Below are 27,572 nucleotides of genomic sequence, written 5' to 3' on the forward strand. Positions count from 1 at the left end.
AGCCAAACAAAATAGACACATAGGAATTTGAATATTCAAGTCTAAAACTCAGTGGAGAAGTCTGTGATAAAGATTTAAATTTGTTATTAGCCTATGGGGGAATCATTGATGCTATGGGTATGGGTGAGATTCCCCAGCAGGAGAGTGTAGCATGAGGTGAAGGGACAGATCTGAGCCTTGAGGAACTACATTTAAAGTCCATGCAAAGGCAGGAGCCTGCAAAAATAGAGGGCAGCAGCCAGACAGCGCTGTGTCTTGGAAGCCAGGGAAAGAACGAAAGAACGAATGTGCAGAAAAAGGTCAACACTGTTGAATGCTGCTGAGCGGGCAAGGCAGATGAGGACCAAAATACTGTCTATTCTGTTTAGCAATATGGATGTCAGTGACGACAATGGTGTGAATGGATTTGGGGGGATAATGGCTTGAAAGTCAGATTTTTCTTATAAGAATAATCAATGAAGGAATGCAACTCCCAAATGTGGCTATTTATCCCTATGATATTCTAGATATTAGGATGTTATGTGGAAAAAAATGGAATGAAAACAGCAGTAGTCCCCTAATAGTGGGAAAACAGACATTAATCAAACAATCATAGTGATGGGTTTATAATTAAAGGCAGAGATAGGTGTTTTGAAAAAATAAAGTTCCAGGAGATCATATCACCAAAAAAATCCAACTGAGAAATATAAGGAAGATCTATAAGGAAATGATGCTTGACCTAAGATGAGCAATTGAATAGTGTGTATGAGAGGAAGGGAGATTAAAATAGAAGGAAGAACACTTGGATATATTATATGGAAGTGGAAATCTTGGTTATCTTTGCTTTTGTTCAGGCTCATCCACAGAAGCTTTAGACTGGTTGAATTAAACCTGGAGCTGACATCCTGAGCCTCCTGGATGAAACACAGTCTAGTCCCTGGACTGGATCTGACTAATCAGGCATCCACAGAACCACAGTGGCCTCTGTAAGCAAGTAATTGTCAAAGGAGGGCTGTAGGCAGGTATATCAGGCAAGAGGTTTGGTAGGGAAGGAAGTTTATGTTAAAGGCAAAAATAAAGATTTAGAAAATTGGTAGGTTTTCTTCTTTGCTGCTATGCATTTCCATTCCCTATTATTACTCTCTGTTAGGACCCTCATTCCATCTGGTGAAATTTGGCTCAGAATTTTCATGAACATGGAGACCTATAGCTGATGGTAAAGTCTCAGATACTAAGATTTCCATTGACATGGGCTCGTTTTTCTTTGGTTTCTGTGTGGCCTTTGGCTTTTGTAAATAAATCCACGCTTAGGTCAAGGAGGGACCCTAAGCTATACATTGTTTCCAAAGAGCATCAACTCTCAAGCACACAGAGCATTGTTCCCTCCCTACCGATTTGACTCACCTGCAAGGACTCTTTGCTCCCTCACTAAGCGTCAGGTGGAAGTCCAAACTGGCCTTCAGCTGCCCATGCTGCCTGCTCTGCACAGTTTTTGAGTAACACGGAAATGAGAACATTGCGATTTTTAAGTGCTGAGGGCAAGGGGGTCTTCTGGAGGTGTTGATATCTTAGAGGAAGGGAAAAAACTAACAGTGGAGGTGTGCAGCATCTCATTTCTTCAGGAAGCAAAATTCTTTTTCACATTGAAAGAATTAAAAGTCTTCCTGGCCAACAAATGACCTGAAGTCTCTTTATCACACAGCTCCTCCCGCATTGACAGGAAAGCGTGCTCAGTTTTATTGATGATTTTCTTTCTTTTTCTGTGACTCCCTTCATTGATCTTCCTGCCAACGTTGTTGAGAGAAAGTATATGAGATGGGATATTTCTTTCCTTTATCTTGATGTAGAACATTTTGTTGTCTCTCAGTTTGGATTATAATTTTAATTTCTTTTCCAAACACGGAGACGTGTGTGCATTTGCATGTGTGTGTGTGTGTGTGTGTGTGTGTGTGTGTGTGTGTACATATGCTGTTATTTTTATAAAGAGGAGGATGCTACCTAAGATGCCCAGAGGATCTTAACTCTCTAAACCCTGTGGTCCCCAAATGCATTCATACCTCTGACATATATGATCAGGAGTCGAGTGAAACCAAGCTACAATACTGACCTGAAGTTCTCACAAATTTCCATGTGGTCTCTTTATCAATAGTTTTAAGGTTTTTATAATAGGTTAAGTCTCCCCTTTTCCTTCACACATGGTAAAAGCCCAGAAGAGGATAAAGAAGGCAAGATGGCAGAGAGCTTGAGGAATTATCAGAGCTGCTGCACAGTTCTTGTTTGACCCAAACTGTGTGACTTTGGGTCTAATTTAGCCTCTCTGTGCCTTTGGTTTTTCCTTGACAAAATAGGCTTAATCATGTCTGAGCTCAGAGAGACCATCAGGAATTCTCTGATTAAAAATGAGACATTATTTGAAAAAGCATGTTGAGAAATTTGGAATATATGAATTAGTAGAAGCTCCCTTAACTGTCCTCCAAGTAACCAACAGGCCAGACTAACCAGGGTTTTCAGCTGCTCCATGCCAGCTGCCTGTCCAACACTGAACTGCAAGTTTTATAGGCTCCTCTCTTCCACAGCTTCACACTTCTGCCCCTACCAGTCCAGCTATAGACTTACAAGAGTCAGTTTTGTTTGTTTCCAAGTCTATTTATGCCAGTTACTATTGTAATTGTGTAAGTTGATTAAACATATCAACTGATAAAGGAGGAAAAAAAGTTATTTTTATAAAAACTAAGTTGAAAATGCTGAATAATTGAAAGTGGTTTGCAAAAATTTTCCTTTGAATTAATGTGGATAAGACTACTATAAAAGATTAAGGAAAAATAAAAGCATTTTGTAGTCAAGTTTGCTGCAAAAGTTGCCTTTAAGCTTTCACCTCTCTTCAAAAGAGAGATAATTCTCAACTTTGTCTGTATCTGGATTAACTCGGAGAGATTTTATACAAACACAAAATATTGGGCCCTCCCAGCTCAATGACATCAGAACCAGGGGATGGGACTTAAGCAGAGGTGTTTCTTAAAGAAGTGCCCCACTTGGAGTTAAAAAACCCATTGTTTTAGAGAAACTGATATGGGATAACATAGATGATGAATTATGTATTTGTTTTATTTGAGAAAAATCTTGAAATCAAATCAGGAGACCCTTTAGGAACTAAGAGGTTGGTCCTATGTCAGAAAATTGGTGAATATTTGTGTATTTCTATGTTCTAAGTTAAAATGTTTAATTAAAAAGTAGTGTGGACTACTTTTCTATGGCTCTCCACTTGAACTAAATTTTCAGTTAACCATCAATTCTGATTTTTTCATATGAGAGCACTTGCACTCCCTCAAAATCGTGAAGTATTAAATTGGAAAAGAAAACTGACCTCACTAATATTTGAAGATATCCACTTGACCAATAGCTACTTATGTGCTGCCTGACCTCATCATCGACACGGGGTGAAATACAACCCAGCCCGCCAGTGAATCTTCTTAAGAAATAGCTCCTCTGTAGATGCTACACGACCAACCACAAAGGACACCAACTTAGCAGACCCCAGTATCCTGAGCAGCTACTCACCTTTTTCACAGGTGAGTGAGCTTGAAATGGGAGGTGTCCAGGAATCCCCACTGCATGTGTACCTTGATGGCCCAGCAACAACAAAGCCTCTGGGGCAGGTTAGCTCAATGGATTCACCAATTTTATATAATGTCTGAAATGGTGACAGTGTCAGTACTTCCTGCACCACTGGCTTGAGGCACTCTGTCCCTGCAGAGAGAGAAATATTTCAGATGTATTTGGTGGAGCAGAATACTCAGTGGATACAGGCAGATTTTGTGCAATCCAAGAAGTGATTTTAATATGATTTACCGCATTGGTTCAGCTTTAATGCTGCCTTTTGATGAGAAAGACTGGGGGTTGAGGGTCCCAGTTTAGAAACTGGGAAACTGTCTTTAGTTCCATTAACTGAAGAACTTGCTAAGGAACTGCCTTCAGATACTCCTTTCATTATATCATTGGGAGCTTTTCAAGAAATAATCTTTTCCATTCTTCTCCCCAGTGAGTTTTCCCAAAAGCAAGTCACCACATTGTGGGTGACACAGAGACAGGATGTTCTAATTGACACTGGTCTCAACTCTTTGTCATGATATTCCAGAATAACTCTTTGGAGGCCCCATCTGAGCCTTGTTTAATCGCATTTTGACTTTCCTGAAGCATGGGTATGTGGGGAGCCTGCAAACTCCTCCTCTCTCTTTGAGCAAAGGATGTGGATGTGCTCCAAGGAGAAAATTGCATTTCACAAAAAAAATCCCATCTCTGATACACAAAGAGTGTAAGTATCAGCTTCCTGGGACTCATTATTTCGCATCTCTTTGTACATCGGGCAAGGCAGATGCCTGTGGTTAGATGCAGTTAGCAGACTTCCCAGATTTCTTCTTAAACACATGCCTCACAGTCCTGCTAATACTCAGGGGCAGGAAAACTAAAATATGAAGATAGTTTGAAATCTAATTTGAGCAGATGAATCCTACTTTCTGCCTTACTAAACCTTTTCACTAGAGTTACTAAAAAAATAGTAAAGTGTACTAATCTAAGGGTGTGACTTTGCTCTATTTGGGGCACATCCATTCTCTAGCAGAGTCATGTGGAAGGCCTGCCCAGTTCTCACGTTGGCATTCCACATCTCCTCGCCTCCAGGTTCTGTCTGGTAAGCAGCTGAAGTACTGGTATCCAACAGGTTTGAAACCAGTAAGGCATATGATTTCAACTTCTTCCCCAACGGAGTACAGTTTCCTTTCATTCTAGAATTAAAACAGAAATCAGCACATTACTAATGTTATGAATAATACCTTCAAACACCTCGGGGTCCTCCTGGATTCTTTCTGTTCCTTCACTCTTGTATCTACTCAGAGTCTGCTCAATTTCTACTTCTAAATATGTCTCAAAATTCTCTCCTTTCTTTTGCCATCATCATTGTCTTTGCTTACAGCATGTATTATCTCTTACCAGAACAACTATCTAATCGGTCCCTCTTCTAATCCATCTTCCATATTGCTGCTTCAATTGATTAGAATATATATACTTATTTTAATTAATAACTTGCTCCCCTCTGTATATGAGATGGCTTACTATTGCAAGAAAAAGAAAACTATATATGAATCCTGTAGTGGCTATAAATGGAATAAAAAATGTATTCTGCATACGCAGCAAATATATGCAGATGCTATGGTAACACACTGACTACAAATCATTTGAAAGTGTTCCTAATAACCTATTTATCATCATATACTTTCCCAGTTAATGTGTAATTAAAGTACAACTCCTGGCATTTGGGGTTCACTAAAAGATTTTAAAGATAAGATGGGTTTTATATTCTTAGCTTGGAATATGAGATTTAACCCACTTTCCCATCCTCACCTCTTGCCATTTCTTCCAATAGAACCTATCATCTAGCAAAACAAAGCCTGCTATTCTTTGCACATAATACTCTCTTTCATGCCTCCCTGTCTTTACCTGGCTGTTCCCTCTATCCTCAACATCTTCTCTCTTCCGTTCTCTCAAGACCCAACTCAAATAGAACTTCCTCTGTGGAGAATCTCTTTCATTTCCCCAGCTTCATCCGGTGTACCATCCTTTCAGTTTTGGGGGGAAACTTGTCCAAAGCTCTAATTTATGTTTATCACATTTATCATCCCCACCCATACACTTGAGTGGCACTTCTATTACCAGGTCTCCCCTCACAAACCTTTACACGGGGCTTAATAACTCTTTGCTGGAAAAATGCAAAACACTCTCCTTCTTAGGAAGACAGTAACGTAACAGTAATGAAACTCTTTCCTTACCTAGTGGGAGACAAGTACAGAGAATTGACTAGGAAATTATTCTCTGAGAATCGAAGTTGGGAATTTTGAGGGAGGTGAAAGCTCAGTCGTCAACATTTGTTATTACTTGGCCATGTGATTCAACTTTTCTCCTAGAAGATGATTAATTTCCTGAATACAAAAAAGAGCATTCCATCTTTGGTTATTATGGGTATGGCTGTGTTTCCAAGGGAAATGGCATGATGAGTAGTATTAATGATCTAGATGTTTTATTCAAAGACTGCACATTCATCCTGAAATAAATTATTGTCATACACTTCTGCTTCCATTTCTTTTATGAAGCTATAACGTATAAGTGTATGTTGCAACCATCAAGCTTTGTCCAACATATCTGCTAGACCGACTAAACAAGAACCCTTAGTCACTGTCACTTGCCAATGGGGGTAGGACCTGTGTCTTGGTCACTGAAAAGATATCTTCACGTGCAATGACATGATTGCTCTAGCCTGAAATGAGGCATACCTGCCTCTGTTTGACTCCATATAAGGAGCATTTTGCTACTAGGAATCTAGAAGGTACTCATTAGGAAAAGTTAAAATTGTATTACTTTTGTGCAAAAACTATCATCAGGTAGGAATTAGGCCTTAAATAAAGAACAAATTAAAACAAGGAGTGAACCTATTCATGGAAATGGAAACATATAATCTAATTTTGTAGAGTCATTAGAAGAATGAATCACTGTTTAAACCTTTTGTGTGTTTTTAAAATTAGAATGTCAATCATTTTAATACTTTATTTAAGCAGCTGGCACAAACAGATTAAAAATTATTTAGGTATCTGGATCTGATAAAATGTAATTCTGAGGATACTGTTGTAGGGCAGGGACTGGAAAACTTCTATAAAGGGCCTTGATCATCAATTGCAGGTCAGGCAGTGTCTGTCACCTTGTGTCACAGTTGCACAAAACAGCTATGGTCATTATGTAAACAAAGGAATGTGGCTGTGTTCCAATAAATTTCATTAAAAAAAGAAAAGAAAAGAATACAGAGGGCAGGTCAGATTTGGTCTGTGGGCCATAATTTGTTAACTCCTATTCTAAAGGATTCGTTTCCAAAGTGTGACTTCTGAACTAGCAGCATCGGTATTACCAGGAATCTTGTTAGTTATGGAAGTTTCTGGGCCCTGCTCAAGATTAGCCTCTAGTGCATCTGGAGTGTGAGAATCTCTGGTTCTAGAGTAAAGACTAATCGACATTACTCCCCCTCCAATATTTCCTCCCCCTCACAACTTTAGGCCTGGTACCTTATACATGAACAGAAGATGAATGAACAGGGAAGATACATTAGCCCAGACTAAGCTCCATGGATATTTATTTGCTGGCCCTGGAGAATCGAGGGTATTGATTTTTGATCATAAATATGATACAGTTGGAAACAGATTAAAGGCCTTACTGGGTTTAAGAAAGGTAAACTTTTTTTAAAAAAAGGTAAAATTGATTAGGGCCCATGCCTCCTGTGATCAATTTTAAATATTATCTATCTCCTGAAAGTTTATATCTAAAGCCACAGAACTGTCTAACAAAAAGTATTTAGTTGTTTTTAATCATAGAAACATATAGTGGTTTAATGAAAAATGATAAAATTAAAAGGTATTAAAAGTGTACTGACTGCTTAAGAGTTCTATAGGTTTTTAACCTAAGAAGCCATTACAGACTCAACACCTCCTATGTTACAGTCAAGACTAGTTTGTTTCTCTGATAACGTGCCTTACATAGGGGGTTACTTTGCTCAGATTCAGAAATAAACAGTCAGATCTTAGTTGCAGATTCCTACAGAAGTCATCCAAACCATTCTCCACTCACATAAATGTACCACCACACGAGTTAGTAGTGCCAAGGCACACAAAAGTGTGTGTGTTAGTTTGGTCTAGCAACCAGGTATGAGGACACCTCCAGGGAATTCACAGGGAAAAGTGATGGAGACTTTCTAAATATTCCTTTTTTACTTTTTAAGTCAACAGGTATTAAACTAAGAAAAAAATAACTCTAAATAAAAGAAAGTGCATGTTTCCTAAGTTCTATTTTTTTGGATTCCAAACCTAAAGTAAAGGTCAGGATGCTTACCCGGATAAATGCATTTTCTGGAGGGACTGGTTGAGGACACCCTGAATCTGATTCTAATTCAGGGAGGTCTGTTTCTTTCACTTCCTCATCATCACTGATGCATGGTTGTCCACTAAAAGGGAAAAATAAACGTGTGTATAATACAGTAAATTTGTGTGTATATATATATATGTATATACACATTTACATGTTTGTGTATACACATATATGCATGCGTATATACACATTATATATGTGTGTATATATATGTATATAATACATTTAAAAAAGAGAGAAAACAGAGAGAAAAAGGGGTAGCAGCCGATCTAACACCTCACTGATATGTTGCGTTGGAATAGGTAAAATTCTAATCATTTCTTTACCTAGCAGTAAGAAAATAAATATCTTAACTGTCTAGTTTAGTAGCGGTGTTGGGGGAGATGCCCTGCTCTCTCCCCGTATCCATCCTTACTCGTTCTGCATTATGGAAAATGTGCAGTGCTCCACTTGCCGCCTCTTCCCCTCACAGCTTTTCCCTCCTTGCTGGGGGGCAGGGTTGTTGCATTCTCGGGTTCTCGCTCTCTTGTAAGTAGCATCACACGTGCTCCAGGAAGACCAGCAGCCCCAGTTCCCGTCTACAGCATCTGGAACACAGGAAGACCCATCCACCGATCATGGTGCCTCTGGGAGAATTGGGGCTTTGAAGCCAGGTCCACTTGGCTTTCTCACAGTTTAGCTGTGGGAGCCTTTGTGGAATATCATAGGATTATTGTGAGGATTAAAAGAAATTATCTGTGCAAAGGGCCTGACATATCACCTGATTTCCCTTTCCTGTTCCCACAGCCTGAATAAAATGGCAACAACTATGAATCATTTTCAACTATCAGCAACATATCTCACACATACATATATACATAAATATATGTATACATGTGAACTTCTTCCAAATAGAATATATATAAAATTACATTTTTAAAGGTAATAGACTATATTCTTACTCCCATGACATATCCTCTTTCTAAGGAGGGTTAGAGGTATGAACATTGCTTGGTCCTGTGTGAAAACTTTGGTTGTGTCTTAATTTATCCCTTATTACAAGCCACCCTCATTCTACATTATAATGCACAAGAGGTTAACAAGAGCATCACATATTTTACTTTATAGTGTGTTTTATTATTTTATCTATTTTATGTTATAGGCATTGTGCTGTATATTTTATATATATATATATACACATATATAATTTTGGGGTATATAGTGGCATTATCCCCATTTTATGGATGAACAGACTGAGGCATAGAGAGGTTAGGTGACTTTCCCAAGGTCACATAGCTGGTAGGTTACAGCTGAGATTCACACCAGGACTGTTTGACCTTTGAGTCTAACTTTCTCCAGGCCTGTTTTCCTTGTGAGTTTGCGTAAGGTGGAAATTGCTTATGCAGTTCTCTTATGCAGAGAAGTTTTGTTTTGTTTTGTTGTTTTCATTGACCAACCTACAATACCTTTGGGAGGGGAAAGCTTCCTACCTTATAGCAAGTTACTGACACTTACTAGATTTGTAATCCGGAGAGCGCCTCTCACAGTTCTCACCGTAGGTGCCGCTCTGGCACACGCACAGACATTCAGTCCCTGAGAGCGTGGGGTGGCCGTTATTAGGGCATTGAGCACATTGGCAGGGGTCAAACTTGGCTGCATAGTCTCGATAAGCTCTCATGAGGTTGTTCCGTCTTGTCACCGCACAGGGGATATTTCTTACCAGGTCTGTAATGGGAGCAAGCTAAGAGCAGATGGGAGAGAGGAGGTCCAGTCAGAGTCACATCTCTTTGGCATATGTTGCCATCATCGCCCAATTCTCATAGAATGAGAGGCAAGGTATGGAAAATCCCACACTTCAAAGGGATTGTTGTAGAATATGGTATATCTGTCAATTGGACTAGTGGAGAAAAGCCCTTCCCATGAGGGTGGGGGAGCTTCTTTCCCTTCTACAGTGGGTAGAGCAGCTATCTGCAAGGTTAGCTGGCTTCTGTTGTCCCTAAAACATGGCAGGTATAAAGTATCTGGAGCTTACTTTCCCCAGAATTCTACTATGGAGGAAGCCTCGCGTGAGGTGTCGCTTACTTGGATTTACATCGACTTGTTTATTAAGCATCAAATGCATGCATCAAAGTACTGAGAAAAGTGACCAAGAGTTAGGCAGCTCAGGAATGCTTTGCTGAAGGCTCATCAAGTTTGACTCAAGGAGAAAAATCTGGAAAGGGCGAAGAGAGGCTTTCAGTGTTCTCTGTTTTTCCAGGGACACTACTACTGGCTTTTGATGGAACCAGATGAGAAAATGTGGAGAGACAAAATAGAGAAATGAACTTGCTGGTAGGATCAATAGAAGAATTACAGTAACAAATATGGAGCTAACACAAAATCGGGGTTCATTTTTTTTTAACATCTTTATTGGAGTATAATTGCTTTATGATGGTGTGTTAGTTTCTGCTTTATAACAAAGTGAATCAGCTATATGTATACATACATCTCCATATCCCCTATCCCACCCTTCTAGGTGGTCATAAAGCACCGAGCTGATCTCCCTGTGCTATGTGGCTGCTTCCCACTAGCTATCTATTTTAAATTTGGTAGTGTATATATGTCCATGCCACTCTCACTTCGTCCCAGCTTACCCTTCTCCCTCCCCATGTCCTCAAGTCCATTCTCTTCATCTGTGTCTTTATTCCTGTCCTGCCCCTAGGTTCTTCAGAACCATTTTTTTTAAAATTCCCTATATATGTGTTAGCATATGGTATTTGTTTTTCTCTTTCTGAGTTACTTCACTCTGTACGACAGACCCTAGGTCCATCCACCTCACTACAAACTCAATTTCATTTCTTTTTATGGCTGAGTAATAGTCCATTGTATATGTGTGTCACATCTTCTTTATCCATTCATCTGTCGATGGACCCTTGGGTTGCTTCCGCGTCTGGCTACTGTAAATAGAGCTGCAATGAACATTGTGGTACATGACTCTTTAAATTATGGTTTTCTCGGGGTATATGCCCAGTAGTGGGATTGCTGGGTCATATGGTAGTTCTATTTTTAGTTTTTTAAGGAGCCTCCATAGTGTCTGTATCAATTACATTCCCACCAACAGTGCAAGAGGGTTCCCTTTTCTCCACACCCTCCCCAGCATTAGTTGTTTGTAGATTTTCTTATGATGCCCATTCTAACTGGTGTGAGGTGATACCTCATTGTAGTTTTGATTTGCATTTCTCTAATGATTAGAGATGTTGAGCATCCTTTCATGTGTTTGTTGGCAATCTGTGTATCTTCTTTGGAGAAATGTCTGTTTCGGTCTTCCAGGGCTCATTTTAATTAACATTTTAAAACCTCAGAGGAATGACTCTCTAGTGAAGTGTATGACTCACAAGTGCCCAGATGGGCAGCTGGACCTCATTTTCCTACCGTAACCTGTAGAGCTCCAAGTATCTTCATGCTACATGTAAATCATTCTGCCTTCATGATGATTGAACTCCTTTATTTTCATTTAAATGAAATGAGCAGAATAGCTCCTTAAGGAGCTTTTTAAAATGTGCTTATGTTTTAGGCAAAACTGGCTCAAAGTGGCATATGACTGATTTGTGGACAAAGTATTTCATACCTAATAAAAATCACCCTTTAATGTAATTACAACAAATATAAGACTGGTAAATTTAATCAATGGTGATAGAAACAGAAAATCAAATGGGTCTAAAATCCCATTTACCCCACAGAGCTATAAATGAAGATTTAGCAGGGCTCATCAAATAAAGAATTGCAAGAAAAGTACAGAAATCAAATTTATTACATACATGGGGAGTAGAACACTACTCCAGGTAAGTTTAGGCATTTTCATGCACTAAACTCCCTCTTCTGGTATTTAATGTGTGCTGGGAATTCTAAATGCTGTACTACAGAATGCTTGTTTGAACAGCATAAACAAGAGATGTTTAATTTAATGTTTTTTAAAAAGGTATGTTGTGCATACACACTAAAGAAAGACATTTCTTTTATCATCTGAGAAGAAAATGGAAAAGGAATTGTGTGATGTACAGTTTGGGCTGCCAGAGAACTGCCTTAGCTCTTACCCATAATGCTTTTCAATCTTACCTTAAAGTCAATCACAGTAGGATTTTCCTTCACTGATTCTAACCACTCAGAAAATGTCTTCTCTTCTGGACCAGAACTCCCTTTCTCCCACGCCAAAGCTGCTGCATACTCACTCCTCCCGCCTTGAACCAGGGATATGGATTTCTCTGATCCCTGAATAAATGAACCTGCAAGGTATTTCAAGAAAATTACTCGTTTAATTTTATTGCAAATTCAAACTTGAAAGTAAAGCCTATTTGCACAGGAGAAAGAAGCAGATGGCAGAGTCATGTAGCTCAATTAAGTAAACTAAGTGAAAAGCAAGAGAACACGTCTCTTGTCCCTATAGGGAGTTTAATAATAGAAATGATAATAATAGTGCCAACAGCTACCATTTATTAAGCAACACATGTATGCCAGGCACTCTGCACTCATTATTTATGTAATTCTCTTAACAACCCGGAGCAGTAGGTTTTACAAACATGGACATTGAAGCCAGAAGTAATTTGGCCTGGAACACATGGATACTAAGGGGGCGGAGGGGGGCTGGGATGCAGATGTAGCCCAAGGCCTGAGGACTCTGTCTCCTGCTTTTTGATGCCAAGCCTCCCACTTTTGACTTATATGGGCATATGTCTTGGGCCCCCGGAATAACGTAAACCACATGGTTTCTGGTACCCAATCAGTTGACTGCCATGCCATAACTGACTACAATTACAGAAAAATGTTGATAGAATACCTTTAAGCTTAAAGATAGGAGTAAAAGTACAACTAACCAAAAAAAAAATTAAATCTCAAGTTAAAAGTTGGCACAATGTTGCTTTAGAGGTACTGGCGTTTACTCTATACAGCACAGATCTTTCATATAAATTTTCAAAACTATTCCTCTTAACTAATGGTGTCTTTAATATGGGTAGGAACTGAGTAATAAGAAATTATAGTGAGAAATAAAATCAAATGGGAAAGAGGCTAGTGATATGGGTAATAGTTAATGGCATTAATCTGGTGTCTGTTCTGGAGTGTCAGTAAGGATCAGCTATGCCCCCAACTGTTTAGAAATTCTACAGTAACAGAGTCTAGGATGATTAGAACAATGGGTGAAATACTCTCTCTATGAAAAAAGTATGGTCCTTTTCAAAGTGAGCTGCTTAAGAGGGGTATAAGAAGAAATTTTTAGAGTTTTTTTGCATTTAATTTTCAAATAAAATAAGGGAGAAATTATTATTTGCCAATATATCATATACCTATTGACAGTGACTCTGATATGCAGATTGATATATGTCATAAATGGATTGACACTGGTAAGAGCTATATATGCTAAGAATGGGACCCTGAAGAAAGAACTAGTTAAGTCTATTTACTATTCTATTAGCTACTTTGAACAGAACGCTTACAAGTGAATAAATTGCTTAAAAGGATTCCAGAAAGAAAATGCAGACTGAAGATGATACCAACAGTGCAAACATAAGGAAAACAACTAATAGAAGGAAGAGCAGACACTTCTATTTCTTCCACAAGCTTCTCATCAATCACAACATGAGTTTGACAGCAAGCCACTCTCAAAACATATCAAAAATTTTAAGGAATTTTATGAAGTATTATCATTATGATATGAGCAAGACAAGGAAAAAATCTGTTTATTTCATATAGATTATCTCTTGATATTTTCTGTTTGCACACTTGTATCTATTTTTGTCCATAATGTATTTTTAGAAATAATATATTCATAAGCATTTGTTAGTAAGTATACATATATTAGGGATATATCCTCAAAAAAATTTAATGGTACCATTACAGATTATAAAAGTTTGGAGTCAAATGATTTAATCAAAGTAGCTCAGGGTTAGAAATAGACAAATCACAGCTCTTTTAAAAATTTTTATTTCTTTTATACAGCAGGTTTTTATTAGTTACCTATTTTATACATATTAGTGTATATATGTCAATCCTAATCTCCCAATTCATCCCCCCCACCCAGCGCTTTCCCCCCTTGGTGTCCATATGTATGTTCTCTACATCTGTGTCTCTATCTCTGCCTTACAAACTGGTTCATCTGTACCATTTGTCTAGATTCCACATATATGCGTTAATATACGATATTTGTTTTTCTCTTTCTGACTTACTTCACTCTCTATGACAGTCTCTAGGTCCATTCACATCTCTGCAAAAGCCCCAATTTTGTTCCTTTTTATGGCTGCGTAATATTCCATTGTATATATGTACCACATCTTCTTTATCCATTCGTCTGTCGATGGGCATTTAGGTTGCTTCCGTGACCTGGCTATTGTAACCAGTGCTGCAGTGAACACTGGGGTGCACGTGTATTTTTGAATTAGGGTTTTCTCTGGGTATATTCCCAGTAGTGGGATTGCTGGGTCATATGGTAATCCTATTTTCAGCTTTTTAAGGAACCTCCATACTGTTCTCCATAGTGGCTGTATCCATTTACATTCCCACCAACAGTGCAAAAGTGTTCCATTTTCTCCACACCCTCTCCAGCATTTGTTTGTACATTTGCTGACGATGCCCATTCTAACCGGTGTGAGGTGATACCTTTTTGTAGTTTTGATTTGCATTTCTCTACTAATTTGTGATGTTGAGCATCTTTTCATGTGCCTCTTGGCCAACTGTATGTCTTCTTTGGAGAAATGTCTATTTAGGTCTTCTACCCATTTTTTAATTTTTTTTTTTTAATATTGAGCTGCATGAGCTGTTTATATATTTTGGAGATTAATCCTTTGTCTGTTGATTCGTTTGCAAATATTTTCTCCTATTATGAGAGTTGTCTTTTCATCTTGTTTGTAGTTTCCTTTGCTTTGCCAAAGCTTTTAAGTTTCATTAGGTTCCATTTGTTTATTTTTGTTTTTATTTCCATTACTCTAGGAGGTGGGTCACAAAAGATCTTGCTGTGATTTATGTCAAAGAGTGTTCTTCCTATGATTTCCTCTAAGAGTTTTATACTTTCCGATCTTACATTTAGGTCTCTAATCCATTTTGAGTTTACTTTTGTGTATGTTGTTAGGGAGTGTTCTAATTTCATTCTTTTACATGTAGCTGTCCAGTTTTCTCAGCACCAATTATCGAAGAGGCTGTCTTTTCTCCATTGTATATCCTTGCCTCCTTTGTCACAGGTTAGTTGATCAAAGGTGTGGGGGTTTATCTCTGGGCTTTCTATCCTGTTCCATTGATCTATATTTCTGTTTTTGTGCCAGTACCATACTGTCTTGATTACTGTAGTTTTGTAGTATAGTCTGAAGTCAGGGAGTCTGATCCCTCCAGCTCCATTTTTCCCCCTCAAGATTGCTGTGGCTATTTGGGGTTTTTGTGTTTTCATACAAATTTTAAGATTTTTTTGTTCTAGTTCTGTAAAAAATGCCATTGGTAATTTGATAGGGATTGCATTGAATCTGTAGATTGCTTTGGGTAGTATAGTCATTTTTACAATATTGATTCGTCCAATCTAAGGACATGTCTCGTCTTTGATTTCTTTCATCAGTGTCTTATAGTTGTCTGAGTACAGGCCTTTTGTCTCCTTAAGTGGGTTTATTCCTAGGTTTTTTATTATTTTTGTTGCAATGGTGAATGGGATTGTTTCCTTAATTTCTCTTTCTGATCTTTCATTGTTAATGTATAGGAATGCAAGAGATTTCTGTGCATTAATTTTGTGTCCTGCAACTTTAACAAATTCATTGATTAGCTCTAGTAGTTTTCTAGTGGCATCATTTGGATTATCTATGTATGTATAGTATGATGTCATCTGCAAACAGTGACAGTTTTACTTCTTTTCCAATTTGTATTACTTTTATTTCTTTTTTTTCTCTGATTGCCGTGGCTAGGACTTCCAAACCTATGTTGAATAATAGTGGCAAGAGTGGACATCCTTGTCTTGTTCCTGATCTTAGAGGAAATGCTTTCAGTTTTTCACCCTTGAGAATGATGTTTGCTGTGTGTTTGTCATATATGGCCTTTATTATGTTGAGGTAGTTTCCCTCTATGCCCAGCTTCTGGAGAGTTTCTATCATAAATGGGTGTTGAATTTTGTCAAAAGTTTTTTTCTGTGTCTACTGAGATGATATTATGGTTTTTATCCTTCAATTTGTTAACATGGTGTATCACATTGATTGATTTGCATATATTGAAGAATCCATGCATCCCTGGGATAAATTCCATTTGATCATGGTCTATGATCCTTTTAATGTATTGTTAGATTCTGTTTGCTAGTATTTTGCTGAGGATTTTTGCATCTATATTCATCAGTGGTCTGTAATTTTCTTTTTTTGTAGTATCTTTGTCTGGTTTTGGTCTCAGGGTGATGGTGGCCTCGTAGAGTGAGTTTGGGAGTGTTCCTTCCTCTGCAATTGTTTGGAAGCGTTTGAGAAGGATGGGTGTTAGCTCTTCTCTAAATATTTGATAGAATTCACCTGTGAAGCCATCTGGTCCTGGACTTTTTTTGTTGCAAGGTTTTTAATCACAGTTTCAATTTCATTCTTTGTGATTAGTCTGTTCATATTTTCTATTTCTTCCTGGTTCAGTCTTGGAAAGTTATACTTTTCTAAGAGTTTGTCCATTTCTTCCAGGCTGTCCTCTTTATTGTCATAGAGTTGCTTGTAGTAATCTCTTAGGATGCTTTGTATTTCTGCCATGTCCATTGTAACTTCTCCTTTTTCATTTCTAATTTTATTGATTTGAGTACCCTCCCTCTTTTTCTTGATGAGTCTGGCTAAAGGTTTATCAATTTAGTTTATCCTTTCAAAGAACCAGCTTTTAGTTTTATTGATCTTTGGTATTGTTTTCTTTGTTTCTATTTCATTTATTTCTGCTCTGATCTATATGATTTCTTTCCTTCTGCTAACTTTGGGTTTTGTTTGTTTTTCTTTCTCTGGTTCCTTTTGGTGTAACGTTAGGTTGTTTATTTGAGATTTTTCTTGTTTCTTGAGGTAGACCTGTATAGCTATAAACTTCCCTCTTAGAACTGCTTTTGCTGCATCCCATAGGTTTTGGATCATCCTGTTTTCATTGACATTTGTCTCTAGGTATTTTTTTATTTCCTCTTTGATTTCTTCAGTGATCTCTTGGTTATTTAGTAGCATACTGTTTAGTCTCCGTGTGTTTGTGTTTTTTATGCTTTTCTCTCTGTAATTGATGTCTAATCTCATAGTGTTGTGGTCAGAAAAGATGCTTGATATGATTTCAATTTTCTTAAATTTACTGAGGCTTGATTTGTGACCCAAGATGTGATCTATCCTGGAGAATGTTCCATGTGCACTTGAAAAGAAAATGTAATCTGCTGTTTTGGGGTGGAATGTCCTATAAATATCAATTAAATCTACCTGGTCTATTGTGTCATTTAAAGCTTGTGTTTCCTTATTAATTTTCTGTTTGGATGATCTGTCCATTGGTGTAAGTGAGGTGTTAAAGTTCTCCACTATTATTGTGTTACTGTTGGTTTCCTCTTTTATAGCTGTTAGCAGTTACCTTATGTATTGAGGTGCTCCTATGTTGGGTGCATATTTATTTATAATTGTTATATCGTCTTCTTAGATTGATCCCTTGATCATTACATAGTGTCCTTCCTTACTTCTTGTAACATTCTTTATTATAAAGTCTATTTTGTCTGATATGAGTATTGCTACTCCAGCTTTCTTCTGATTTCTGTTTGCATGGAATATCTTTTTCCATCCCCTCACTTTCAGTCTGTATGTGTCCCTAGGTCTGAAGTGGGTCTCCTGTAGACAGCATATATATGGGTCTTGTTTTTGTATCCATTTAGCAAGCCTGTGTCTTTTGGATGGAGCATTTAATCCATTCACGTTTAAGGTAATTATTGATATATATGCTCCTATTACCATTTTCTTATTTTTTGGGGGTTTGTTTTTGTAGGTCCTTTTCTTCTCTGTGTTTCCCACTTAGAGAAATTCCTTTAGCATTTGTTGTAGAGCTGGTTTGGTGTTGCTGAATTCTCTTAGCTTTTGCTTGTCTGTAAAGCTTTTGATTTCTCCATCGAATCTGAATGAGATCCTTGCCGGGTAGAGTAAACTTGGTTGTAGGTTTTTTCCTTTCATCACTTTAAGTATATCATGGCAGGTGGATTCTTAATCACTGTGCCACCAGGGAAGCCCCTGCCCTTTCATTTTGTCTATCTTTGTGTCCATGTAGTTTTTGTTCCACAGGCTGCAGGATTGTTGTTCTTCTTGCTTCTGCTGTCTGTCTTCTGTTGAATGAGGCTATCTAAGAGGCTTGTGCAAGCTTCCTGATGGGAGGGACTGGTGGTGGGTAGAGCTGGGTGTTGATCTGGTGGGCATAGCTCAGTAAAACTTTAATCCGCTTGTCTGCTGATGGGTGGAGCTGAGTTCCCTCCCTGTTGGTTGCTTGGCCTGAGGCAACCAAGCACTGGAGCCTAGAGGCTCTTTGGTGGGGCTAATCTGGGAGGACTCCCACCAAGGAGTGCTTCCCAGAACTTCCACCGCCTGTGTCCTTGTCCCCATGGTGAGCCATAGCTGCCCCCCACGTCTGCGGGAGACCCTCCAAGACTAGCAAGTAGGTCTGGTTCAGTCTCCTGTGGGGTCACTTCTCCTTCCCCCTGGGTCCTGATGTGCACACTACTTTGTGTGTGTCTTCCAAGAGTGGAGTCTCTGTTTCTCCTAGTCCTGTTGAAGTGCTGCAATCAAATCCCACTAGCCTTCAAAGTCTGATTCTCTGGAAATTCCTCCTCCTGTTGCCAGACCCCCAGGTTGGGAAGCCTGACATGGGGCTCAGAACCTTCACTCTAGTGGGTGGACTTCTGTGGTATAATTGTTCTCCAGTTTGTGAGTCACCCACCTAGCAGTTATGGGATTTGATTGTATTGTGATTGCGCCCCTCTTACTGTTTCATTGTGGCTTCTCCTTTGAGTTTGGATGTGGGGTATCTTTTTTGGTGAGTTCCAGTGTCTTCCTGTCAATGATTTTTCACAGTTAGTTTTGATTCCTGTGCTCTCGCAAGAGGGAGTGAGCACACGTCCTTCTACTCTGCCATCTTGAACCAGTCCATCCAAATCTATGTTCTTAAGTGTGCTTTGCTTTTAGAAAGCAACATAAATGTGTCTCTGTTTTTAGGCAAATTGTCAGTGTGATTAATAAGCATTAGTTGAGAATCTGCTATAAGCCAGGCACTAAAAACTTGGGTTGGGGAGTTGATACAATTCAGGAATATTAGCAGTGTGTCAGCTGGGCAGGATTGATAGTTGATTAACCAGTTTGGAGACTATTGCAATAGTCTCTGATTTTGCAGTGTCCCTACAAGCTGAAAACTAGAATTCATATTTGACATTTTCTCATCTCTATGTTGGATGGATTTTATAGTCCAGTAGTTTTTTTTCAGTAAGTATTCAAGAATGAATATTACCAGAATTCTCTCATGTTTTGAGACATCTTTCTGTTACCTCTACATATGAACACATTTTCTTTTCTCTTTTAGAAATTTGTGGACATTCCTCTATCATCTTGTAGCTTTGCATTTTGTCAAGAAGTCTGACGCCAGCCAGATTTTGTTGTTATTCTGTAGGGAACTTGTTCTTTCAGCTAGGATACTTGAATTCATTTTAAAAATCTTTGTATTTAGTTAATTAACTAGAATTTGTCTTGAAATTGTATATTTGAACAATATTTCTGATACAAATAATGAAGACAAATTTCTTCCTTTATTTCAGGGGCTATATATATATATATATATATGTATATTTATTTATATATTTTTTTAAAAATAGTTTTTCTGTTTCATTTCTTGGGCTCTCTATTTCAGGAACACTAATTCCCATCTATAGAATTACATTTGTCATTCCATTTCCATTAGATATTCTTTAATAATGGTTAACATCTGGATTTTTTCTCTGCATTCATTATGAATTACTTTAGATTTTTCTTTATTAATTTTATCTTCAGACAATTATATTTTGAAGTTGCAGTGTCTATTTATAACTATAATGGCAATACTTTTCAATATTTGCTGTCTTTGTATCTTAGCTTTGAAATCCTCCTTTTCAATTAATTCTTATATTTAATGTTTTCATCTCTGAGCTTTTGATTTACTGAATTCACATTCTTATTAAATTATTCTATCGCAAGACAAACTGGTATAGAATCTGTACATTGTTTGGTTTATATTACTAGGTTGATTGTTTGCATACTGTTCTTTTTTGGGAGGTATACAAATGTGTAGTTGTCATGTCAGCTCTCATTTTGCTTATGCTCAACATGGGCATCCACATGTAGACCATTGATAGGCTCTGATATTTAAAACTACCTATTTATTATTATAGTAAATATGATATTATTATCTGTTCCTTGGCTGTCCTCCCATGACCATATAAATTTCATATTTTGGGAGTTTTTGTGGTTCTGATTTCCTTTGTTCTGAGCAGAAGTAGCAATCAGTCAGGAAGAGTAAGGAAATAAGAAAATTTTACACAGAGGAAGGAGCTATTTATAATGGCAAGGCACAGAAGAGAGCATGACTTATTTAAGAGACTGCATAAAGTTTAGCTAGGCAGGGAGAGAGGCAGGAACCTATCTTCAAGGCTGTGTGAAACCATGGCAAGTTTAAGGCATGGGTGTTTCATGGTAAGATGTGCCTTGGAGAATATTCCTTTAACAGAAAATGTGTAGAATAGATTGGAAGAAGGCAAGACCAGAGGCAAGGGAATGAGTTGGGAGGCCTCTGTGGTAATCCAGGTTGGAAATGATGAATGGAAGGCATGTCTATGGAAATGAAGAGCTGGGGAGAACTGGGAGAAATATTAAGGAGGAGGAATGACTACTTATTGGATGTAGAGGCTAGAAAGAGGGAGGGAGAAATCAAAGAGAGCACTCAGGTTTCTGGCTTTGTTGCCTGAGCTTTTTTTAATGTACTTCTCTTACAACTTATTTGTCTTTTTTTTTTAAATTGAAGTATAGTTGATTTACAATGTTTTGTTAGTCTCTGGTGTACAGCAGAGTGATTCAATTTTTCATATATATGGATATATATACACACACACATATATAATTCTTTTTCATATTCTTTTCCTTTATGGTTTATTACAAGATACTGAGTATAGTTCCCTGTGCTATAGAATAAGACCTTGCTTATCTATTTTATATATAGTAGTTTGTATCTTCTAATCCAAAACTCCTAATTTATCTCTACCCCCCTTCTCATTTGATAACCATAAATTTGTTTTCTATAATATGTCTATGAGTCTGTTTCTGTTTTATAATAAGTTCACTTGTATCATATTTTAGATTCCACATAGAAGTGATATCATATGGTATTTGTCTTTGACTTACTTCACTTAGTATAATAATGTCTAGGTCCATCCACATTGATGCAAATGGCATTATTTCATTCTTTTTTATGGCTGAGTAGTATTCCATTGTATATATGTACTACATCTTCTGTATTTTTAATGGTTGTCTATATGTATCCTTACTTTGTAAGTTCCTTGACTGGAAGACCTAGTTCATGCCCATCTGTACTTTACAATGCTTAATACTGAGTTTGGCTGATAGGAAGAATCAATAAATGTGCATTCAGTTAAACAAACTAAATAGGAGATAAAGAAAATCTTAACCATGTCCCCTTTTAAGTAGTACTAATATTTGATTTGCTCCCTTCCCCCACCACACATAGGGCTCTGAGGCAAACAAATGAAACTAATGAAAAGTGAAAAATAGTGTAGTCACAATCATGTGCAATATGGTACTTAAATTATGGCCAGTCAGGACGCACTGGGTAAGCTGCTAAGAGAAAGCATTGTTACCTCCATATTTCTCTGACAGCTTGTTAGTGGTGCACCGGTCTTCCACTTTTGTTTTCGTAAAAAAAAGGAAGCGTTTCTTTGTTTCAACCCGGATGCAGTTTTGGGCTTCTGCCTTCGTTAGACCTAGGAAATGGAATACAAGCAAAAAACCCTGAGAATGTACCATGGAGAATTCAGGGAAGAGGAACATGAGGCTCTGGGCACTTGGGGGAGCTACAGGTACTCCATATCAGCACACAACTCCTCCAGTTCCCGTGAGCTCAAATGATTAATGGCTTTTACTACAGAGGCAGTCCTTCACAGGCCCTGGGACGTGCTGAAGAGAAGAGGTATATATGAGTCCCTGCCGTCTCCCCCATGGGGATCATGTTGGCGTCTCCATGTTGCCTACACACAGTAAATCTCTAAGCTTTCCTGTCCTGCTGGCCACTGACCTTGTATAGCCCAACAAGTCAAGAGATAAACACATGCTCTGTTTGGTGCCCCGCTGACAGGCCTTCTTTTGGGACCACAGCTGATTCTGTGAGAACTGAGTCCATATCACTTCTTCCCCTGTTCACCACCTAAAATGTAGATCTCATGGGTCACCTCTCCTTCCCAGAACGCTCATACTCATACTTGGCTATGCTTCCTCTCCCTGACTTAGCTGCTCACTCCACTTCTACCTCCAAAACCCTTTCATTTTACTATCAGAAATTCTGACTTCCTGACTCATGAACTCTTCTTTTATGTCCTCGATGACTGTTCACTCTTTCTCCTCATCTTAATTCAAGCCTATACTTGATATATTTCCACCGTTGTCTCCAAGGGAGGTTGATGCTGCCTCATTCCCAGCCTCTTTAGGAGTTGGAGCTGGGCTTGATATCTTCCTAGTTTCCCAGTGCTGCTTTCATAGGATGACACTCCACAGTTTTATAACTCTTCTAAAAGTCTTGTTGCTCTGAAGCTCAGGACATCCAATTCTAATTCCTTTGGTCTTCATTGTTCTTATCTTTTAACAAACTTCAAAGCATCATTTGTTAAAGATTTTGGTATCTGAATCAGTCTTTTCCACCCCAATGCTAGCCATTATTCTTAATGACTTCAAAACCGATGGGGATGTCAGGGATTGAGTGGGACAGAGCACAGAGAAACAGGTCTGGCTGTTTGGAGGCCAAGTTGTACTGCTTATCTGGGGTAATTGAGAAGAATAAATGTTTCCTTTTTTTTTTTTTCCCCCAAGTCACCTGACCTGGTACCCAAAACACCTAAACTAGAATCCAGTTTTTTTGATGTTTAGTTAAAAATTGCCTTGAAAAATACAAGCTCATGAGAGATAGAGCTGTTACGTGAGCTCTTAAGCAACTTAAAGCAAAGTAGTTTATCAGATACTGATTCTTAGGGTTGCAGGTTACAAGAGGCAGGGAAGAATGTTTTCAGAGCTGGATGTGTCATGTGAGTATGATGCTGAAATTTAAACCTGAGGGCGCAGATCAACGAGGAATGAGGCTGAGTAGATGGGGATGGGGCTTCCTACTTCACCGTTCTTTCAATAGTTTGACCCATTCAAAGAGATGTATTACAGGTTGGAGTAAAGAATTCTTGGTTTGATGGCTGTTTTGGTCAGACTGAATAAACACAACTCATTTTTCTTCTGGTAGTATTGTTCTTATAAGTGGGTCAGGCAAATGTTTAGGGCACGTGAGGAACTTAATACGTCTGTGGTGCACAACTCTTATCCTTTCATTAGGTTTCTATGATTTATAAGTGAAAATTAAATTGTATGTGACCAATTCACTAATTATAACATAATTAACTGTAAAGTTAATTACATTTGCTGAGGGTTATAGGAGAATGCTTAAAGATTTGAATGATTAATCTCTCTTATGAGTTATCGTGTTGGTCATGCAGTGATCAAAATATCAAGGAAGGCTTTATCAGTGAATTTCTGTGCCGGCCTTTTCTTCTTCACAAGATGTCCTATAGCTTGTGCCTGACCCATATCTACACTGACACAGGAGTTTCTTGATGCTAAAGCACTTGCCGTCTCAAGCCTGAGTGTCCCTCTGATGTGACACAGAGATGAGTATTTCAGAAATGTCCTCAGCTACTCTGACTGGGCAAAGGTCAACAGTGTCAATCAAAAATGTCATACTGATAGGGGCTTCCCTGGTGGCGCAGTGGTTGAGAGTCCGCCTGCTGATGCAGGGGACATGGGTTCGTGCCCCGGTCTGGGAAGATCCCACATGCCGCGGAGCGGCTGGGCCCGTGAGCCATGGCCGCTGAGCCTGCGCGTCCGGAGCCTGTGCTCTGCGGCGGGAGAGGCCACAACGGTGAGAGGCCCGCGTACCAAAAAAAAAAAAAAAAAAAGTCATACTGATAAATAGTGGGGTGTATAGTTTTTCCCCTCTAATTCAGAGCAGAAAATGACTTCCCAGTCAAAGGACTTTAAAATTCCCATCTTGTATAACATGATATTTTAATTGTTTAATGTTGTCTCTGTATTCCTGAAATTCTTTTCACCTTGCACGCTGAAGCAATTCCAACTTTTATTCAAGGTTTTAAATTGACTATGGGACACTGTGCAGTAGAGGAATAAATCAAGGGATGCAAATAAAAAGCAATTTAATTTTGTTTTATTCTTCTTGCACTAGAGAAAGTACTATGAAGTATTCAAGTCATTTAAAAAAATAATGACAAGGGATATAATTCTTATTGAATAAAGCAAATAATTCTTATTGAATAGAGCAAATAAAAACTAAGCCTAAACTCTAACTCTACATTATTGAGAAGTAAGGGGAGAAGGACTAAAAGAGGGAAAAGGGAGGAGGCCAGAATATGTATTCATCTGAAGAGTGGGCAAAAACAGGTAAGCACACCTACTGGAGAATTCCATTTTATTGAGATTTGTTTCTGCCTGAGTGAGCTTCATCTTAACCACAATTAAAATTGAGCTCCAATATTATTATTGTGACTCAGAGAAGTATATATATACATGGAAATGCACATATTTAATGACTATAAGAATATATATTACATATAAAAATATTGAATATAAGGATATATATCTTAATATATTAAATATATACACATACTATAAATACTATGTATATATATAGTGTGTGTGTGTGTGTGTGTACACATAGGTGTGTATGGTTATATATTTCCAGTTTTATATCATATCTCAAACTCCCTTTCTTTCTCTTATTATGTGTGGCTCTGTGTCTGAAGTCTCTGTTTTTATTTAAAGAGAAAAAGATGGAAGGTGAGAATATTTCAGGAAGTATAACTCATCACTCTTCATTTTTGTTATGGGGCTTCAACTATTAAAATGCTGGATGGTTGATTAAAGATTCACATAGCTCTTTAACTGACCTGAACTCTAAGCCTTTAGAGGCTTTGCTGTGAATGCATGATGAGTATAGCTTATCAAGTGAGAAATTATTCTTGGCTACAGCAGCAGTGACCAGAATAATTTTATCCCAAGGGTGAGATGAAGCCAAGTCAAGGGCCAGAGACTTCCCCAAACGATTTTTGCTCATCATAAATGTTGATTAAATTCATCAAGCAAACATTGCTCCAGTGGAAAGGATAACTGTAAGGAAACATAAGAGGCAGGCAGTGTGGAAAGCCCATCACCGCATAAGTCTTTTGGATTTCAGTAACTCTGTCAGGCAAAAAATTTTGAAGACCTTCTTACTGAAAATCTTTCTCAAAGACATTTATCCCATCTCCTTTCTTAAAAAGCAGATCATGATGGACATCTGATCAATTAAGGTTTAGAAGGACTCAGGGAAGCCCCATTAAACATTACCATTTGCCATAATGAGATATAAGAACAGAAGGATTGAAACTCTATTGACCTCAGAGTTGGTTTGGTGTTTTTTAAAATAAATTCTTAATTTCTTTTGTATAAAAGTTAAATGATCAGGGCTTCCCTGGTGGCACAGTGGTTGAGAGTCCGCCTGCCGATGCAGGGGACACGGGTTCGTGCCCCGGTCCGGGAAGATCCCACATGCCGCAGAGCGGCTGGGCCTGTGAGCCATGGCCGCTGAGCCTGCACGTCCGGAGCCTGTGCTCCGCAACGCGAGAGGCCACAACAGTGAGAGGCCCGCGTACTGCAAAAAAAAAAAAAAATGATCAAGAATTCTGATTTATTTAGGGGAATCTGTCAGTTGGGTTCTGGTTATTATACAATTTCCTAACCATGTTCTCAAGATAGAAGCAGCACAAGGATGCTGTGTCATTTCACACAGGAGCCTGAAAAATTTCACACAGGAGCCTGAAAAATTTATACAAAGGTACTTAAGTAATAGTAATTAATATTGGCAATCTAGGATAATAAGAAAGCAAGATTTATTTTTTATTTTTTTAATTTTTTTTTTTGCGGTACGCGGGCCTGTCATTGTTGTGGCCTCTCCCGTTGTGGAGCACAGGCTCCGGACGCGCAGGCTCAGCGGCCATGGCTCACGGGCCCAGCCGCTCCGCGGCATGTGGGATCTTCCCGGACCAGGGCATGAACCCGTGTCCCCTGCATCAGCAGGCGGACTGTCAACCACTGCACCACCAGGGAAGCCCCAAGATTTATTTTTTAAACCAAGGTTTATATTGTTATTTTATATGTAAGCAGAAAAATATCACTGATTATATCCCAAGATATAAAATTGCAATCTTTCCTCAAATGAAAGTGCTTCCCATCTGGTTTCAAGTTTTGTCACCAGTAGGTGCATATCTGGCCCATATTAACTTAGTCCCTTGTCAAGTCCTTAATTGCTTTTCATCCTTTGCCCTTGACTTTCGGTTAAAATCATTAAAAGAAAAAGAATTAGTCCAGTGGCTAGGACTTTGCGCTTTCACTATTGAGGGCCTGGGTTCAATCCCTAGTCAGGGAACTAAGATTCCAAAAGCTGCTTGGCCAAGAAAAAAAAAGAAAAGAAAGAAAGAAAGAAAAAAGACTGCCAGTGGATTTGCTGTAATTACAGTTTTATAAAATTATTATCTCCTATAAAATTGCTATAAGTAAATTATCTTCTAGAGTTTAGTTCCAAGAAAAATTTTGTTTTCCTTGAGGTGATGGCATGCATCTCTCTTTAGTTTACCACTACTAAGTAGCTTATGATAGTCTTAATGTCAGGAAATTCTGGGTCAAAACTGATGCCCAAAGAGGTGAAGCCTATTTATTTTTCCTTCTTCTTTTTGTCTGAATTTTCTATTTCTATTTTATTTCCTTGAGTGTGTACTTTTTGGTTTTTCTTCATATCATTTTGGAAATAAAGCAGGGTCGAAATAAAGTCAATAAAGAAGAACTAAAAGGATAGAGAAAGAGAAAAATGTATTGCACACTATCTTATCAGTTAAAAATGAAGGTTGAAGAAAGCGAACCTGAGTTCTTTAGTTCTTCCTTGCTAAACTGATAGAGGAGACCATACACGCCTCCCAGGGAGCCAGAGGTGAAATAGTGAGTCCCGAAGTCATCAAATATCCGGCTGTATAAAGCAGAGTTGTATTCTAGAGGCAGATGGTTAAGTGCTTTCAAAAAGACATCAGAAAGCTGCAGATCTTTAGTTTTCATTGTGAAATTTAAGACTTTTATCACTTTATGGATCCTAATAAAACTGGAATCCTAAATGGAAGAGGAGAAAGGATTAAAAAAAAAGATTATTAAAGGTAATGAAAGCTTGAGGGATCAAGCATTAAATGTTTACCATCAGCTTCATTCTAACCACAGCATCACAACAATTGTTAACTCTCCATTGCATGTTCCCACAGACAAAATGATAATTTTCATTTTATTTTTTTCCAGTACCTCTTCCTCAGATGTTCAAAA

At 38.2% G+C, this 27,572-nt stretch overlaps 1 protein-coding gene and 1 long non-coding RNA gene across 3 annotated transcripts in view; one reads left to right on the plus strand and one right to left on the minus strand.

The window, feature by feature from the left end:
• Window positions 1-27,572, plus strand: part of LOC307183157 — a 248,489-nt gene that overhangs the window by 131,757 nt on the left and 89,160 nt on the right. The gene's annotated exons all lie outside the window — the stretch shown is intronic.
• Window positions 1-27,572, minus strand: part of C6 (complement C6) — a 93,766-nt gene that overhangs the window by 34,952 nt on the left and 31,242 nt on the right. The window contains exons 7-14 of the mRNA XM_079915266.1: window positions 27,128-27,368; window positions 21,767-21,889; window positions 12,013-12,179; window positions 9,433-9,658; window positions 8,354-8,525; window positions 7,903-8,014; window positions 4,628-4,760; window positions 3,538-3,726 (exon numbers count right to left, since the gene is read on the minus strand). Of these exons, the coding sequence (XP_079771392.1) occupies window positions 3,538-3,726; window positions 4,628-4,760; window positions 7,903-8,014; window positions 8,354-8,525; window positions 9,433-9,658; window positions 12,013-12,179; window positions 21,767-21,889; window positions 27,128-27,368 (1,363 nt within the window). The remainder of the gene's footprint in view (window positions 1-3,537; window positions 3,727-4,627; window positions 4,761-7,902; window positions 8,015-8,353; window positions 8,526-9,432; window positions 9,659-12,012; window positions 12,180-21,766; window positions 21,890-27,127; window positions 27,369-27,572) is intronic.

The sequence above is a fragment of the Stenella coeruleoalba genome (assembly GCF_951394435.1).
Source record: "Stenella coeruleoalba genome assembly, chromosome: 3".
In the NCBI taxonomy this organism is placed as follows: domain Eukaryota; kingdom Metazoa; phylum Chordata; class Mammalia; order Artiodactyla; family Delphinidae; genus Stenella; species Stenella coeruleoalba.